Source organism: Neltuma alba, unplaced genomic scaffold (assembly GCF_004799145.2).
Source record: "Neltuma alba isolate B1F8T4 unplaced genomic scaffold, ASM479914v2 tig00011420_pilon, whole genome shotgun sequence".
NCBI classification, from domain to species: Eukaryota; Viridiplantae; Streptophyta; class Magnoliopsida; order Fabales; family Fabaceae; genus Neltuma; species Neltuma alba.
Window position 1 is genome coordinate 444,964 of NW_021636104.1, and position 18,614 is coordinate 463,577.

General features: G+C 35.6%; 2 protein-coding genes across 2 annotated transcripts; one reads left to right on the forward strand and one right to left on the reverse strand.

Annotated features, from left to right (window-relative positions):
- Positions 1–1,918: 1,918 nt before the first annotated feature.
- On the reverse strand, positions 1,919–9,124 carry LOC114713229 (uncharacterized). Its single transcript, XM_028897823.1, has 5 exons — positions 8,649–9,124; positions 6,874–8,112; positions 4,138–5,895; positions 2,521–3,617; positions 1,919–2,022 (listed from the first exon to the last, which is right to left on the reverse strand). The coding sequence occupies exons 1-4, from the start codon at positions 8,700–8,702 to the stop codon at positions 2,565–2,567; spliced, it is 4,104 nt and encodes a 1,367-aa protein (XP_028753656.1). The 5' UTR covers positions 8,703–9,124; the 3' UTR covers positions 1,919–2,022; positions 2,521–2,564.
- Positions 9,125–12,085: 2,961 nt separating this feature from the next.
- LOC114713212 (heparanase-like protein 1) lies at positions 12,086–17,841 on the forward strand. Its single transcript, XM_028897806.1, has 10 exons — positions 12,086–12,678; positions 13,648–13,905; positions 14,031–14,067; positions 14,219–14,402; positions 15,172–15,320; positions 15,412–15,645; positions 15,980–16,169; positions 16,299–16,424; positions 16,561–16,663; positions 17,237–17,841. Exons 2-10 carry the CDS (start codon positions 13,696–13,698, stop codon positions 17,645–17,647), a joined length of 1,644 nt encoding a protein of 547 aa, XP_028753639.1. The 5' UTR covers positions 12,086–12,678; positions 13,648–13,695; the 3' UTR covers positions 17,648–17,841.
- The last annotated feature ends 773 nt before the right edge of the window (positions 17,842–18,614 follow it).

An 18,614-nucleotide genomic window follows, 5' to 3' on the forward strand; every position in this document is an offset into this window, starting at 1 on the left:
TTATCAGTGATGATCACTGATTTGCCATGCCATTCATCATCCCCGTGTTGTCTTGCCTGACAGCGGCTTCAACGTAACCTTAGTAATTGTTTCCGAACACGCACATGCCATCAGAATCTCTGGCGCCATCTGAACCAAAAAAGCTAATCAACTAACCATTCTTTTAATAAAAAATACATGTTCCTCTTAAAATTATAACCAGAATCGACCTCACGACTTTTTGCTTGTAAGAAAATTCTAATGTCATCAAGCTATAAAGCCATTTGTGGCTAAGCAATTGTTGTATCAACATGAATAGCATATTCATGATTTTAAAGGGCCTAACATTTTGGCACTAGATGACTAAATGGACTTCTGTGTATAATTTGCACGAGACAGTTGCATCGGCTTTTAGACGCTCCCGTGTATAAAGCTGCAATGAATCACACGAGAGAATTCATCAAGGTATATCCTAATAATCTCAACTAAACACACTGTAGATCCATGTATTTCATTTCATTCATAGAGTTCAATTTACAATGTCTGAATTTGTACTTCATCAATTTCACTAGGAATTTCAGCTGAAAAGAACTGCTCTGCTTTATCAACAAAGCTGTTAGGAAATCTACAGTGCAACATTAAAGATGAAGCCCCTGGAAGGTATAAATTTTGCTTAGGAGCCACTTCTTCATTATTCTTAGTCGACTTGCTATCCTTCTGGCTTCTCATCTTGCTAGTTTTGATGCCATTTCCCAGAGCAAAGCTCTTTCCCAAAGAGTTTCGAGTGCCTTTGCCATTAGTGCGGCTGTATTTTATTGGAACATCCCCGTGAGGCTTTCTAAACTCAGAACCCACTTGATTTTGTTCATTAGATTCATCTGCTGGGGAACTATCCGAGGTTGAATTAGATAGAGAGGCAGATGAAGCATTTTTGCAAGATCTAAGCAAGGAAAGTAACATATCAACATTCAGTTCTTGTTGAACTACAAACTTGTTCTGCTTACACCCATAGCATGCAGCAATCAGTGTGGCGGCCAAAAATGGCATCAACTCAGGGTCGCTGAAGAAAACGAATGGCAGATCGCATACCTGTCTTATTCCAACTCAACATTAGTTTATATGAATAAAATTGAGAAAATGAATCAAACCTTTTTAAATATTCACAGACCTTATGAAGGATGGTGGGACTTTTTCCCCATCGGAGGACAGCCTGATTGCTAGGATGGAACAAAGCAAAATGACCAAGAAGTGACAGAGATTCAAGCATAACGATTCCAACCTGAGATACAACAGTGTAAAGCATTAAAGAGTGGCCGTATATTTTCCTACGAAGAACTTTTGTTAATGCATAACATGAAAGAGAACGACTATTTTCCAACAACCTCAGTAGGTGATAAAAACGCCACCTCAACTTTTTCCATAGGACTTTGTTTTGGGGAAGGACAGAATGCATGGGTATGAGATCTTGAACAAATTAGAAAAATCCACCCATGCTGGAAAGACCCAACAATACTAAGTGGGTGGATTTCATATTAGAAGATCTTGACTTTCATTTTTGAATATGTCTCCAAGTTTCATCCATCCAAAGCTTTAAAGGAAAAAGGGTCCCATTTGTTTTTCGGCAACATCACCAATAACATATTTGGGTACTGGCTGTTATTGAGAAAGCACTACAAAAAAGATAAAAATATATTATGCACCTGATCATTTGACGCTTTCCACTTGCTCGTGCAATGAGAAAGAAGAAAGCTCATCAGATGAAAAATTTCCATTTTCAAATCTGGCCTAGCCTGTAAGCAAAACAGGAGCAAGGAAAAGGAGAACGTGTCCATGAGTGAGCGGTGGCAACAGGGAAGGGGGCCAAGTAGAGATTATCTTTCAAATTCAATTATCATGCACCAACACCAAAGTAGAAGGTAAGAACCAAAAAGAACTTACTAGCATTTGTTGCAAAAATACAAGATCCAAAATAGCCACATTATTCAGCACCTTGAGTACTCCAGCTGCCACCTCCTCAAAATTAGATGGAAGAATAAATGATGCCTGCAAAAGAATGGCCATTAAACTTGTTCTTTTAGATACAACTTAAGAAAAATATGAAATTTTTGAGAATGTATCTGCTAAATTCTACTTGAAAATTAGCAATATCACTATCAAATCAATATGAAATGTAAAACCCACAACAAACCCCAGTATTTGTAATTTGTAAGTTATGAAACAGCATAGGTATAGCAAGCACAAACAGTTAGTGAATGCTCGCCTGTTCTTGCTAGGATAGCAAAATGTTTGATCTTTGAGATCAGAAAACACTCCTAGTAAATCAAAAACCCAAATAAATTGGTTGTTGAAGGCCATCGTATACAGATGCATGCCACCAAGTGGCATCCTCATTCATACTAGACTACTTTGCTACATAATATAGGAGATACTCAATGAAAGAGAAATTACAAGGACAAGCTTAGAAGACAAGCAATAAGAGAAATATCATCTTCATCATCTATTAAAAAAAATTGTATATGTTGTGATTTGTGGAAGACTTACTTGTTCAGAGGATGACCTATTGTTCGCCTGTAGTAATACAGCAGTCAGAAGAGAGAGAAGACTGACAAGTCCTGTCTCAGAAAGAGCCGAAAGAAGAAATGCCACAGGTTGATCCAAGATTGGTTCTTTTTCATTTTTATGAGTTGCACCAACAACCATGTTTTTTCATCCTTCTGAGAAACACAAGAATTAATAGCATCCCCTCTTTGATTGTTCTTAGCTTCATCTGGAACACTCATCAACTCCACATCCGTATTCTTTAATAGAAGAGAACCATCAATCTGCCTCAATTCATGACCCTTGTCAATTGCAAGAGATTCATCACTGACATTAACCTTACATGATTCATCCAACGGTCTATCCTCCGGGACATCAGGTAAATGCATGACTGAGCTACCATTAATTACAGACAAGGGAGATCTATAATCTCCCCAAGAATTACTTGCCACAGAATGAATAGAATCGGTAACCTCAGATCCTTCAATTTCAATTTTCTGCTCTTCCACCATGGGAAAAGAATTCCAGTCAATAGAGCTTATTGTTCCATGGCTAGAAGTCAAAGACACCAAAAGGCGTATGCTTAAAAGGATAGGAGGAGGAAATGATGATCCTTCCATTTGAGGCCTATCATGAAGTGCAAAAAGATCTCTTAATCGATGAATAACTTGGTAGGAAATAAGTAACTCCAGCAAGCCATCCCTCATTTGAAGTTGTCTTTCTTCAGAACTTATATGACCAAAAATTGTGGTAACAGTCCACAAAAAATTATTTAATATTTCAGAGATTAGCTCAAAATTCTCAACCGATACTTTATTTGAACTTGGATTACCAGGAATATTTATGGATGCTGCAATCTTTATATAGTTCTCAAGAGCCGCTGATAACATTGGGATGATTGGTGGTAAGAAATTTTGTGCAAGGAAATAACTCCTATTTGCATGTACAGATAGTACGACTCTCAGAAGTTTTGAAAGATGCAACGTAACTTGACATGCTTCAGGCTTTGAAGTGTGAGAAGCAGGCAAGGCAGAAGCAATAAAATCTAAAAGTCCAACTTGACGAGATGCCTGTAGCTCTGGATCCTTTCCCTCCAAATACTTAGTTCACCAAAGAAAGACATAAGCACAAATTAGAAAGTTATCTAAATCGACATAATATGAACATTTTTTCATTTCCCCTAAAAAGGGAAAAATTACAATATACAGGTCTCTGAGACACTTAAAACATAAATGGTGTCCAGAGAAAGAGGAGCTCAATTAAACATATAGTTAGAATATAAAATGCTTGAATAATTGTCCATACCAGTCAATGATGTAGAATAATTGGTTAAAGAAAAGCAGAGACCACATGCGAGCACTAACATGAATTGCAAGTTAAAATTAAGAAATAACTAGATACAATTTTTACTGTAAGCATACAAAGATCTAACCAAATAATGAAGAGACTGCCAAAATATGCTATTTTGATAAGCAAGCATGGTGTCCATGTTTCTCAGAGCATACAAAAAAATTGTTGTCGACAGAATTTCATCATGGTTCAAAGCTCTAGAAAATAACGTAACTCTTTGGACCCAAAGATAAATGTAAAAAGGCTGTCTTCTTTCTTTAAAAAAATTACCTTAATCATTTCAGCGACTATTAGCCCTATACTCGTGGCCCCTTCTTTTCTTGCTTGCCGAAGTCTTTGAAGTTCTTGAAGCCACCTACCAACTTTTGCCTTAGCAGCACCCACCGCAACTCTATATCCAATGCCAGCACTTTCAACTCCAAGAGAAGGCTCAAGAAATTCATGTTTCAAAGACATAAGTCTTTGTCTAATTTTCTTAATTCTTCGCTTCATTGAGTGTTGCAATGTGATGTTGCCAATTCCAAGAGAAGAACCTCCTATGCTAGAAGCAATGTTTGTTTGAGGATCATCTCCACTATTTGTTGGTGCAGATCTGCTTTGCCCTGACCGACGTAGCAAAGGGGACGATTGATCCCTAAAATCCATGGAAGCTCTCTCTCGAATTTGCTCCAAGTAAACCTTACGACGTTGTTCACTTTCGCTGAGTCTCTCTGCCAGCTTTTGGGCTAAAAGTTCAGCTTCCTCTTGTTGGGCTTTGGCTCTTTCTTCCTTTCTTCGAAGCTGCTCAATAGCTCTTGCTTCACGTGCTGCACTTGATGCTTTTCTTTCCTCTTCCCTTCTAACTTGAGCCTCCTCCTTTCTACGCTGTATTTCTGCAAGACGCTGTAACTTTTCAGCCTCAATGAGTTTTCGGCGTTCTAGAACAGCTTCTTCCCTTGCCAAATCCTCCTTTTGCTTAGATTTTATTACTTGCAGCTTTTCAGCTCTTCTCAACTCAGACCCATGAAGCTTTTGACGCAATATTAGCTTCTTATTCTCTTCATTTAAGGAAGTAATGAACCGAACCTCATTTACCTTGCTACTTTCATCACCAGCTCTCTTCACAACTTGAGCTAGATAAGCTTCATGACGAGATTCACTACGTTGATGACGTGCATACAAGCCCTCTCGTAACTTCATATTGCGAACAGCCTGCCATTCATTGACACGACTTAATTTTTCTGATGTACGTTGAAGCTTTTGTACTCTCTCATTCTCTAAGTCATTTCTGATTCTCATGGCACGAGCATGCTTTTCTTCTGCCTCCTTTCTCAAGTCTGAAGTGGTCTTCTTCTTTTTGTCAGGAGACATTAATTTATCATGCAAGATACGTACCCGCTCAGCACTTTTCCTGTTTAAACCTGGTGAGTAAGACACACGAGAAGAGACACGGAATGGAGATGAGAGAATATCCTCCCAATTCCGTTTTTCCTTCCAAGCATTCATGGACCTTCCCATAGCTACATGTCTCTTTTCCTTATCTTTCTCAGGTATAGGTATTTGCCTCCGGACATCATCTACTGATCTAGAACTTTTATCAGTAATACCTTCCATTGGCACTTTATCTTTCTTTAGCTTCTCAGCTTCAAATTCAACATGTTCTCTTTTACCCTTCGTGGTTGCAAGAGCAGCCAAATTTTCCCTAGGAAGTGAATTAGATAAATTAACTTCTGAGGATAATGAGCTCTTTGGTTGGCTACTTTGTCCATTTTGTTCTAAGATTGCTTTGCAAGACTTTCCCGATTCAATATTATGCTTTCCTCCATTGAGATAAACTTGATTAGCATCTAATGATCCGACCTGCTTTCTTGGCCTTGTCACTGCATCAGTGTGATTGCCAACAAATTCAGGAGTTGGACATTTAGACATGGCATTCTCTGCACTATTTACTCCTTGCAAATTAGCACGCTCTTGTTGAATCTTTCTAAAAGCCTCAAGAGATGAAGACAGTATATCAGCCTTATGAGGTGATGATGTCATCCTTCGAACCTACAATCAAGACAAGACAGACAAGAAACTTAGAATTAGCAGCCAAGTGATCCAGGTCTGTCACAGGCATGTTATCATGTGTGAAACCAAAGGACTGACCACACAAAAACAGAAACCAACCAAGAAAATAGGCAAAGAAAGACATCAGTTATTGCATAATCATATGCCATCTTTATATGTTTTCCCCATAGTCAAGGAAGTTAACTACAACTAGTGATAATCAGTCTAAACTTTAACCGTAGCATCCATTGATGCTATGATCCAGGTGATATGGAATTCTCGTGCCCAAGTAATACTAGAAATTTAAAATCCAATTGTGAGAGGTTGTCCCTTTGTGCTAGACTAAAATATTTTACATTGTCTGTCCCAAAAAAATGTTTTACATTAGATTGATCTGATCTCAACAGCTCTATGCATGCCATATGTGGAAGGAGGATTCCAACGCATATTCACATATCCCTAACTGTATACATATGTAGCACTGCACATTGTTAAATACTTAAAAGGTAGACTATATATTCATCTGAGGCAATTTTATGACTTCCTAGAATCTACTATATGCCCTCTACATATTCAAAATATCGCGAGCTTCTTCATCAAACTATACCACAATACAATAAGAGAAAGAGAAAAGAGGAAAATGAAAAATAGATTCTGACAAATTCTACATTATTGACCAAATTTTATCCCTTGCATTGACGCACATGGATAAACACACTCACTTTCAATGATAAGTAAATAATTTTTAGAATAGACTTGTCAAAGGATTTGAGAATATTTAAGAATAAAATTATGTTTATCATGATAAGGAGCAAAACAAAGATTATGTTTTCAGTTTATATTTTTTTGAAATTTTATAATATCCAAATTTCCTAAATACATCAACTATAACTTGTTAAAGATTAACAACAGTATTTTAGCACCTCAAAATATCAACCTGAGCAATAGAAGGCAACAGACTAATACAACCAAGCGCACCTCCCATGAGAGAGCATGTGTCCTGCGATGGTCACTCTTCAAGATGACAGGAACTCCATCAATTATTTGAGAAGACTTTTTAACCTTCTCGAATTCCTCAACTCTATTGATTAGTTCTTTGAAATCAGATGCAGCCTCCTCAAGAACAAGAATTGCCTCTTTCATTTGCTCCAAATCACATTCCAGCTCACAAAGAAGATACAGCTCATCAACAGACCTATTAAGATTTTCGAATAAAAAGCACCAAAGCCTTTGCCTAAACCGTTCTTTGCTTTCATTTGAGTCACCTTCTTCAAGCGCACTCATATTATGAGAGCTTGACAAAATGCCATCCACATTAATATTCTGTGTGCCCCTAACATCTTCCACAGAAGTTGCAGAATCTCCTACAATATCAGGTCCACATTCAGGCACATGTGGTTTACTCTGGTCAGTAACTGCACTAACTGAATTGCAGTTTGTTCGGGGCACTTCAAAAATTCCAACATCGTTGCCTGTGTGATTATCAGTTACTGTTTTGGTGCTAGCATCACCTTCACTCTTGGAGTTCAACATATCATCTGCTTGGTTGATTTCTTCCCCATTCAATGGTGGAATTTCTTCCAAAGATGTATCCTTAACTTGTACACCATTCTCTACAGAAATCTCATGCTTGCTTTCTGATGAAGGAATCCGATTAGAAGCCATGTCTGAATCAACAATCTTGGCCACAGGAACATTATCTTTGGCATGAGGTGAATCAGAAAGGGCTGTGTCTAAAACACTGTCAGTCTTTCTACAGTTAAGCATGTTATCGTCTCCAATAGTACCAAACTTAATTCCAGCTCCACTCAAGTTTTCATGAGGCAGTGGAAAGCTCTCATCCTCAAGATCACCCCACTTAATTTTGTGGACTACCTCAGGCTTATTGTTTAGGGGTATTTTCTCAAGAACTTCGTGTCCACCTCTAGAATCATCATCAATATGTGACTTCTGAATCTGATTGTCATGTTTAATCACATTTGTATTAAGGTGACATGTGCCCTCTTCCTCCTTTGACTCGGACATAGAACTAGCAACACTGCCAGAGTTATGTACAAAATTCTCCTCCATCCTTGGAAGATGGGATCGCAAAATGGCATGTGAATCTCTGTCATTTTTATCTATGGAACGCTGACTGCGCAAAGAATTAGAAGCTCTTTTCCCTGAAAGTCCTCCAACAGAGCTCTGCAAAGAGGATTTTGAAGTATTCCGGTGTTTCTGGATAAGAAGGCAAGAAAATGGGGAGAAATTCAGTAACACTAGCGTTACAAGCTAAATCATGAAGGTCCAAATTTGAAATCGAACTCTAATAACAAAGATAAAGACAGTGCAAACCAATATTGGATGCGGATAAAAAAGAATGCATATAATAACCTCTGAACGGTAGGAAATAGAACAATGAAACAGACCCTTGAGTTATTCTAGCACTGGTATAGCCATGCCGCCTAGAACAAGCATCTCTTAACATAAACGGGGCATAAAAAGAAGCCTAGAACAAGCATCTCTTAACATAAACGGGGCATAAAAAGAAACTATATGATTAATTAACCCAAGCTTCGAACCGATATATACTAAGCTTAAACTCTTTATTTTATATGTATATCTATTCGCTTGCCTTCAAGTTCTTACTCATACATGAACCAAAAATAAAAAATATATATAAAAAAAAAGCGACAACGTGAAAATACATAAGAAACCAGTTAAAAAAATTAAAATTTGCATGATAGAATATTTCAACAGCAGGTCTGGATCACCTTTTTCACTTCTAGCCATCCTGAGTTCTGATCATCCACTGCTTCACTTTCCATCCCAAGTAATCAAGACGGTAAGAAACTCATAGGAGGGACTACATTCATCAAAATTCCAGTTAACAAGAATGTGTTGGATAATTTGCCCACTTTAGTGAGTGATGCTGGGGGAGATTGATCTAACTGAATTGAGAATATGCTTCAAAGCCAAATTAAAATATTGTATCTCTATTCAAAACCGATAAAACACGATTCTTGGTAAATGAGAACCCGTCCTTGAAATAAGAAGCTCCAATATATGCAATGATTGGAAATTGAGAGTGGGTATGTTGAACAATCGGCGAAAGGAAGTGACAATAATGAAGTCTCAGGCAATGAAAACGGGATTATTCTTGTTAGGGTTTTGGAGATGACAGTAAAAGCAGAGAAGGCTAGTTCTTGCTACGTGAAAGTGAAACTGCAGCCAAACTAGAGTTGTGTCTCTCTCCGCGCCTCAGTCCCCACCCGATAATAAAATAAAAATAAAAATAAAAATGCTAATAAATTCAGAAAATAGGCTCATCTAATAAAATGTCCATCAAACTTCCTTAATGATATGCAATTTACGTCTCGCCCCATTGGAAAGAAAGCTGAGGAACGGAGGATGATGAGGTGGAACCAGCAAAATTAAAAAAAGGAAACGAGTATTGAGAAGGGGAAAAAAAAAAACATCCTGCTATTTTTCCAATGACAGTATTGCGTTAGTGACTCAACTCAATCACAGTAGATGCATGCATGACTCTTCATCTTTGTCCCTCTTCATCAAAATGAAGAAATCTTGCTTATTATGTGATACACCTAAACATAAACCTATCAGATTCATTGTAGTCATGGACAGGAAAAAATAAATAAATTAGTTAAATTAATTAATCCTATTTGTACAATAAAATTGTGTTGATTTTTTCAAAATGAATTTTTTAATTATGTGCACTGAAAAAATCCTCAATAAACTAAAATAAAGAATTAACTTTTATAGATAACTAATAAGTGAATATCAAAAAAATTATTTAAGTTAATTATTTGTAATAGATTCAACCTCCTGTCCTTGATATAAGAGCTGATTGATTAATTTGAGTAAATTAAGAAAATAAGTTAAGTTAGTTATTATGTGTTATCTTTCTTAAAATATCCATGCCAATCAAATGTATTGGCTAGAACTACCATTATTAGAAAGATTAATTTGGAAAAAAAGTATAAATATGAAAGACAAAGTAAATTGGGATTTTATAATTAAGATCAAAATAAAAGTCAAACGAAATTTAAGGACCGAAGGTAGTAATAAATATGTCCTCTCTTTCCTTAAATACTCTTATTAATTATATGTATTGAAACTATCATGTGATGAAAACTTTTTTACATATGTAATTACTATAAAAATTACTCTAAAAAAAAGTAAATAAATATGAGAGACAAATTGAATAAAAAATTTATATTTAAGATTAAATTAAATCTCTAACTAATTTTTATATTAAAAATAAAAAGTAGTAGTTAGAATTGAAAGGAGTATAATCAACCATATATGATCTAAATAGAATCAACTTGTGTAGCCCAAAAGGGGATCCATTTCGTTTCTATGTCAGTTGTTAGAGGTGGCTGATCACCAAATTCATGTCGTCGTACGGCATTTATTCATCACAGGATTATCAGATTTTAAAGCAACATGTGATCGACATACTTGTAATTGGACCATACTTGTAATCCTCGTTTCTCCTACCTGCAGTATTGTTTTGTTTGTCTCATAATTTAATGAAAAGTTGTGTTTACACGCAACCAGTTCACTGTTGCATAAATCCTCACGGGAGGCCATTGTTTCTGCCTTTTTTTTTTCCCCCTAAAAAACATCGATGAATTTTTTAATAAATTTTTTAGTAGTATAAGTGTTCACACCAATCACATAAGGGAGATGCCAAAAACAATTCTGGTGTTTTCTAGGAGAAAAAGTTGAACCAGGTTCTTTGCTCTTATTCTATCTGAGATTTGAAAGTGAAAAGAGAAGTGTGTGTTAATTGACTTCCACAGAAAAATTGAATATAATTGTTGCAGAAAAGAATAACTTTTTCCACATTTTTTTTATTTGATGGATTCTCTTAAGAACGAGCCGGGAAGGAATATGCTCTTTCTTTTCAAATGATGTTTAGTCTTGTATTTTTTTTTTCTTTTATCTGTCACGTCAAAAAAAATCAGAGAATTCGTTTTCTTTTCACTATCCCAATATTATACATCTCCCTCTTCCCAATTAATTTCGTGAATTTAATTAATAAACTAAAAAGATTTTGATTCATATAACATTATATTACTAAAATTAATCTATCCGTTAGTTGGAAAAAGAAAGGGTGGCCAAGAGGAAAAAAGTTGTTAAAAGAGGGGGGGGGAAAAATTCCATTGTCAAAACCTGTGGATTGCCTTGCCTGGTTTGTCAATGGCGAATCTTTGAAGGCATAACTTTTTTTTTTTGGGGCCACACCTTGAACAAATAAATCTAGCTGTTGGCAGAAAAATCAATTAATTTTTTCTCAATAATGATGAAATTTTTGGAATAAAGAAAATTCTACGAAGAACAAAAAACAAGTGGATCAGAATCGAATTTATTTTTGACTCTATATGGTTAATTTATCAAACAAATACAGACAAGAAAGAGTCAAATTTCACTGTTCATGAGTTTTGAAATCCCCGTGACGCCCACGCTCAATATTTCTATGGAAATTTCCTCCCAAAGACAATGGTCCACATTGGTATCATTTTTCCATATCCAACGTCCCTCGTAATCAATATAGGCCTACGTCATAAGGGTTGGAATACTAAATTTGAAAGAACAACTACGCTCATAAAGTTGTGTTTTTCTAATATTAGTTTTAATATTTCTTATGCTAGCTAATTAAATTACAAAATTAAAAAAATTAATTAAATTAGCTATTTATAAAAAATATATGTTAATTTTTCGAAAATATCCTAATTATTTGCAAACCATTTTTTAATATGTATAATTAGCAAGAATAATTTGAAAAAAAATTATTTCTTAATATAAGAGTTAGTTAGACCGTACAATCTGACTTGAATATAATATTTTGATTTATTTTATTTTTTATATTTATAAATTTTTTAAAATTAATTTATCTAATTTATAAATTAATATATAACGCAATGTTATAAATTAATTTACATTTTAATTTTCATATATGTCCCCTCGCACGCCCCACTTTTAATTTTTAACGTGTAAAATTTCACGCTCAAAGTGATCCGATTAATTTACAACTTGCGGGTGATGAGACTGTATTTGGTCAAGTGGTGGGTCTTCAAATTGATCTTAAGAGTCAATTGTGGACAATCATACCCAAACCATTTCCTGGAATCCAAAGCAAAGCAGATACGGAACAAGGTTCTGGTGGGAGGAGGAGAAGGAAGGTTTTCTTATTTAGGCTACCTTCTACCCGAAGGCAAGAGACATCCTGCAACAATAATAACAATAAATCTGTTGTTTTCGAGTCTAATCAAATTTTCTTACTGTTTATTTTCTTTTCGTGCCTCAATCTACACGTACCTTCTATCTTTCACAGAACAGAATTGGCAGTTCAATTTTGCCTCTTTCATTACCTAAAAGTGATACTTACTTTCCCACCAACTCAGTTGATGGAATAGAAGCGACGTCTAATAATTGGAAGCTCGCTTGTGAGTTGTTATCCATCATCATTTCATGACAAACAAAACCAAATCAACCATCCGTTAAGTTTAGCATTAGCTTGTATGCTTGCGCCGACACATCTGAGACAGGTTTATCCACCCCGCTTCACCTATCTCACACCTAACAGGGAAATGTGGTCCTTCTTCGTTATCTCTGGCGCCTTTGAAACGTCAGAGTGATAAAAGCTTCGTTGTTTAGCAGTAAAAGCACCGAGCGTGTCGGCATGTTATGCAAGGAAGCATCCTCCGACTTATGCTTTAGTGTTGTCGTTAATGGTGGTGGATTGAGATAAGGCTGGTGTTGGATTATCCTTCCTGGGTAAGTGTTGTATTTTAGGAATTACATCCGGGTGTTCTTCTAGTTTGGTAATTTCTTTGTTTTGTAGTCTGCTTTCGATTCATGTCTTCTGGGTCCATATTCTTTTTTATTACTTATTTGCGGAGGCTTTCTATTCATCCTTTTTACTTCGGCTGTTGTCTGGAGATGTGGTTTGAATCTTATGATTGATAGCTCTGGGTTTCGCATACATAAATGACGCCTGGTGAGAAGCTAGTTCATCTTATTCGTTGAGTTTTGTGATTCAAACTTTGAGTTCTTAGATCTGGTATTGCAGTTGTCAATCTACTTGTTTTAGCTAAGACTTGACGTAGTCCGTTTATCTTATAGTTATCCGTTAAAACAAGTGGATTCATCGTCATTTTGCAATTATTGGGTCTCTTGTTTTTTCTTCCTGGCAAAGTTGCGTTAGAAATCAGAACTGAATTCTCTGTGGAGACTAAATCTGTAATTATTTTTGACGGAAAAGAAATTTCGAAAGGCATAGTTTAAATATCCTAGTTCTGATTACCACTTTGAATCCAACGTTACCGTTGTTATAATTCCAAATCTGTGACGATTATTGATTAAGATCAATTTATGTAACCCAGATATTATACCGTCGTCCGCCCTGTAACATTTCTCCTTCTTTTTTTTTTTTTTAAATTAAAAACAAGCATAGTTTTTCTACTTAAAAAAAAAAAAAAGAGCAAGCATAGTTTTGGATTTTGTTGTCAACAGAGAGGAGTGTCAATCATGTCAAGGATGCATCATGTACACCAGTTTTGTTAAATTTGGTAATCACGTTTTACCTTTTGCTAAAGCTAGCTTCCGAAGCTACATCGATTTAACATGCTGACTTCGGCAATTATGAGCTTGATTTCTTATTTCCAACTTTATGAAATGAAAAAGGGCAATTCTGTGGCTTCAGAAAACCTGCCTGTAACTGAAATTTCGTCTTTGTAACTGCAGTTAGATAAGTAGAATTCGATGCTCTTGTAAGTCGCACCTTATCCAACAATGGGATTCCACATTGCCTTATTTCTCTTCTTGGCTTTTCTTCCACCGTCTTCAAGTCAAGAAGTTATACATGCTTCAATTCTAGTTAATGGAAATCAAGCAAAAGCTGAAACTGATGATAACTTCATTTGTGCCACGATTGATTGGTGGCCTCATGACAAATGTGACTACGACCATTGCCCATGGGGATACTCATCAGTCACTAATTTGGTGAGTATTTTGAAACTTATTTGTATCGAAGTCAAATGAAGAGAGCAGCGGCAAATTTGAATTAACTATTATGAAATGCAAGCCGGAGAAGTAATCTTAGTCGTGTTGAATATATTGTTTTTCAGGACTTGTCTCGCCCTTTCCTCGCCAAGGCAGTACGGGGTATGTGAGCAACAGTTTATTTCATTTGGTTTAATGACACCCAAGTGTGTTGTAGATTTGATTAGTTTCTGTATGTGGTTTTATCCATGGCATCTTTTTGGAATAATTATTTAAGCATGATGCTATCCTTTCGATACTGGTTTTCTGATAGCTCTGAAGCCTTTGAGGATAAGACTGGGAGGTTCTTTGCAAGACCAAGTGCTGTATGATGTAGAAACTTTGAAGGTGCCTTGCCATCCCTTTCAAAAGATGAAAGGTGGATTATTTGGATTTTCAAAGGGATGTTTACACATGAAAAGGTGGGATGAGCTGAATCATTTTTTCAATGGAACAGGGTGAGAATTTTAACATTGAGAATTATTGTTTTCTTCACCTCTCTTTGGTCTCTCCTCCACCTCATTAAGCCACAGCTAATAAATAACAATCAAATATGCCAGTTGGGTTTTTACGCAGGGCACTACAAGTCTATAGCAATGTGACAGCTATCATTTGTGCAAGATTTGCTACAAATAAGTAGAAGGCTAGAACCCTATTTTTGATGTCTGAAGGGATAGTTCATTTTCCCCTTTATAATAAATGCAGTCAGACATTCCTCTCTTGGTTTTGGAGGTTTTCTTTTGTCATTGTCTGTTATTTTCTTATCCTAAGTATTGAATGACTCTTTCTATTGAGTAGCTTATTCCAAGAGTATGCTCTTAAGCATCATCTTTAGTCAGAGTTTGTTTCCCTGGTCACATCATTGTGCGGTTGTGCTGATTAATATTCTAATAGGGATGGCAAGAGTTAAACTTTATGCTAGCCACTAATACTTTTGTTCACGTTAAGGAATCAATCAACCTGAAGGAATTTAGAATTATTATTACTATTATATATATAGCTGAAAAGTATCTGATTTGAGTTTTTGTCCGCATATGATTTTTAATGAGTAATTGAGTAGCATTCCTTTGTTTATTATCATTTACTAGTGAGTGTATTGTGTTTGTGGTTTTACGTACTATTCACAAGCATAGCTGTATTTTTGTTTGAGAGAAAGCTTGAAAGAAGATGGGGAGGTTGCTCGAATGAGTACATGTAATGTAACCTTGTTTATGTTCCATATTGCAGGGCCATTGTGACATTTGGCTTGAACGCACTTTATGGGAGGCACAAAATTAGTCACAATGTTTGGGGAGGAGACTGGGACTCTAGCAATGCTTATGCTTTCATTAGTTACGCTATCTCAAAGGGATATAAAATCGATTCATGGGAATTTGGTAGGAACAGCAGACAGAACTTCTTGTCATATTCTTCTTCTTCTTCTTCTTCACTTGACCTCAATCTTGCATATTGCTTACGCCGCTGCAGGTAATGAGTTAAGTGGTAATGGCATTGGGGCAAGTGTTCTCCCTGCACAGTATGGAAAAGACTTGATACACCTTAAACAAATATTAGATATCTTGTATGAGCGATCTCGGTTCAAACCTGCACTTGTAGCACCTGGAGGTTTCTATCAAAAGGATTGGTATAATAAGCTACTACAGGTTTCAGGTTCTGGAATAATCAATGTTCTGACTCATCACATATACAATTTGGGAGCAGGTTTGCTTGTCCCTTGCCTAATACTATTATAAGAGTTCTTACTGAATCTTCTCTCTAGTATAATAAATTAAGTGGAAGCAATTATATGAAAATATTATTCTGTGCAGAATGCATTTATTGTTCTCAGTTTCATACGACATAACTCATGTCTCTTGCTTTTTCTATTGTTGTTTCCTATTGCTGTGTCCTTCGCCATGTACTGAAAAATATGCAGGCAAATGATGCCCTTTTAATTACATGTTGTCTTGCATCAGAGATTACGTATTTTATTGACTTACAGCGTAAAATGAGGTGGTCTGTTCTTCCTAACCAGAGTTTGTGATCTCATTTTCAGGCAGTGATCCGAATCTAGAAAAGAAGATTCTAGACCCTTGGCATTTGAGCAGCGTAGCATCAATATTTGGCAATCTTTCAGAAAGCATTGAAAAGGTGGGCCCTTGGTCTTCTGCGTGGGTTGGAGAAGCTGGTGGGGCGTATAATAGTGGCAGTCGTTATGTTTCTAGCACATTTTTAAACAGCTTTTGGTAATCTTCGTTATTGATTCCCCCAATTTTCTGTTTATTTTTTTAGTACTAAAGAAAACCTTGTCATTATTTATTTATCTAGGCATTATTTGTCATTAATTATAAGTTCAAAAATGCGTTTGCTTATAGGTACTTGGATCAACTTGGAATGGCATCCACCTACAACACCAAGGTCTATTGCAGGCAGACTTTGATTGGAGGCTACTATGGCCTTCTCAATATAACCACTTTCAGTCCCAATCCTGACTATTATAGGTAAGTGTCAATTGAAAATTCATGAAAGTAGTGTGGAGTTCATACACTTTTTTATGGATGTTAGAAGTTAGAACAACTCAAAAAATATCTTCACTAAACATATCTAATCCAAAGTTCTGATCTTGTTTTTGAGTAGTGCACTTCTGTGGCAAAGGCTTATGGGAAAGAAGGTTCTTCAGGCTTCTAGTGATTCTTCTTCGCCTTATTTGCGTACTTATGCCCATTGTTCGAAAGGAAGAGTAAGTATGCCGACTTTTTAAAATTTTTAATATTGAGATGAGATTCAAAAGGAAAACTTAAGAGGGTTTACTCCTTAGCCCATAGTTCGGAACAGATGGGCTTAACATGCTGCTTGTTGAAAAGAGAGATTCTTCTACTCCTTTCAGGCTTTCATCTTACAAGATAGATTAAGGAGCTGATAGAAAGTCATCAAATCTATTGACTCTTTTACCTCAAACATTTGCTTTTGTGAAATTTTCATTGATTCTTTGCACCTATGTCGCGTGAAAGTAAGAATTTTTCAAGAAGATACAAGGCTTTTCTTGCTAAGCTGAGTGGGAGAACCCTTTCTTTTCTCTCTCAATACTTGTATGTCTACTATCTTATTTCAGCATATCGAAGATTACTTGATCAATTTATCATGAGGGAAATGCGTTCATTATTCTTATGACTGGCTAGCTGTTTTAGTGGGGTGAAACCTACATACTCTTGAGCTTCCTGGGATATATATTCTAAGCATTTAAAGGCTTTATTTGCTATTTCAATCATAACCTTCCTTCTCATTTTTCATTTCTATCCATGATCTTCTCCAGGAGGGGGTAACAGTACTGTTGATCAATTTAAGCAATCAGACTAATTTCATTCTCAATGTTCAAAACCCCGTGGCTCCAAACAATGAAGGAACCAAGGAAGTGAAAAGCATCCGCAGAGATAACTCTTTCACTTATCATCTCAAGAAGACATTTTCATGGGTTGGAACCAAAGGATCTTATGTCACTTTCAGAGAAGAGTACCATCTAACTCCGAAAGATCGCGACCCTCAAAGCCGTACCGTGCTGCTAAACGGTATTCCAATGCAGTTGACAAGCCAAGGAGACATTCCAAATTTGGATCCAGTACACAAAAATGTACATTCTCCCATTTATGTAGCTCCTTTGTCCATTGTCTTTGTTGTTTACCCAAACTTTGATGCTCCAGCCTGTGTTAGCCGCCACAAGAATTAGTTTCTTAATAAATCTTGTATACTAGGACTGCTAATTGTAAGCTCTTTGTAACTGTAAGTAGTGAGCTTTTGTTCTTCTTCATTGGGAAGCTAGAAACTTTTCAATAAATTACTTTGGAAGAAAGAGGAGTTGTATCAACAGATTTTATATATTGATGCAAATAATTAAGTTTCAATTGAAGTCTGAGAAATATCTGCCAATTGTGTTGATTTTTGGGATCAGTGTTCTTTTTTTTTTTTTTTGGCCTGAAGATCAGTCTTCTAATGAAAAATGCATATTTCATGTTTTCTTTTTTTCTGGCTAATTTAATATTACATATAGTGATTGTCTTTACAACAATGACAACAATCAATTTGCTATTTCAAAATCAACTGACAATTTTCCAAAATCTAAATTAAATTTGAGATATCATTATATCAGCCAATTTGCAAGAATAAATCCCTTATAAAAATGTTATGTTTATATGAACCAAGTTAAAGTCGATCAAATTTTATAATTTTCTTTTTCATAATCTGTTTCCAGTCTCAAAAGTCTAAAGTTATTTCACGGACTTCCTCAGTATTATAATTTTCCCCCACAATAATATGCTTATGTTTCAAAAACAAATATAAAATACACACACATTCCACTTGTTCTTTTTATAAAGTTTAAGGATATTTAATTTTGAAAAAATTTCAAAAAAATGGCTGTTAAATTTTAAAATTCTAAATTAGGAATTACTTAAAAAATGTGTTGTCATTTGTTTTTTAAACGTAATCATTTTCTTTATGAATGTAATACCCAATATTAATTTAGAATTTTAAAATTCAACAGTAATTTTTTTAAAATTTTCCTCTTAATTTTTTTAGCCAACGATATTTAATTATTTACGTAGTCTTCAATATAAAAGACCGTGAAAATTTGACGGTATTTTCAAGTGACTTTTATTGAATACTGAATAGGAATAATTATTAAAAAATAAATCTAA

Coding starts and splice junctions, on each gene's coding strand:
- LOC114713212 (XM_028897806.1), top strand. CDS start 13,696: ATGGGATTCCACATTGCCTTATTTCTCTTCTTGGCTTTTCTTCCACCG. Junction 14,068..14,218: donor CCTCGCCAAGGCAGTACGGG/GTATGTGAGCAA, acceptor GTTTTCTGATAG/CTCTGAAGCCTTTGAGGATA. Junction 14,403..15,171: donor CATTTTTTCAATGGAACAGG/GTGAGAATTTTA, acceptor TCCATATTGCAG/GGCCATTGTGACATTTGGCT.
- LOC114713229 (XM_028897823.1), bottom strand. CDS start 8,702: ATGGAAAGTGAAGCAGTGGATGATCAGAACTCAGGATGGCTAGAAGTG. Junction 8,113..8,648: donor GATGGCTAGAAGTGAAAAAG/GTGATCCAGACC, acceptor CTTCTTATCCAG/AAACACCGGAATACTTCAAA. Junction 3,618..4,137: donor TAGTCGCTGAAATGATTAAG/GTAATTTTTTTA, acceptor TGGTGAACTAAG/TATTTGGAGGGAAAGGATCC.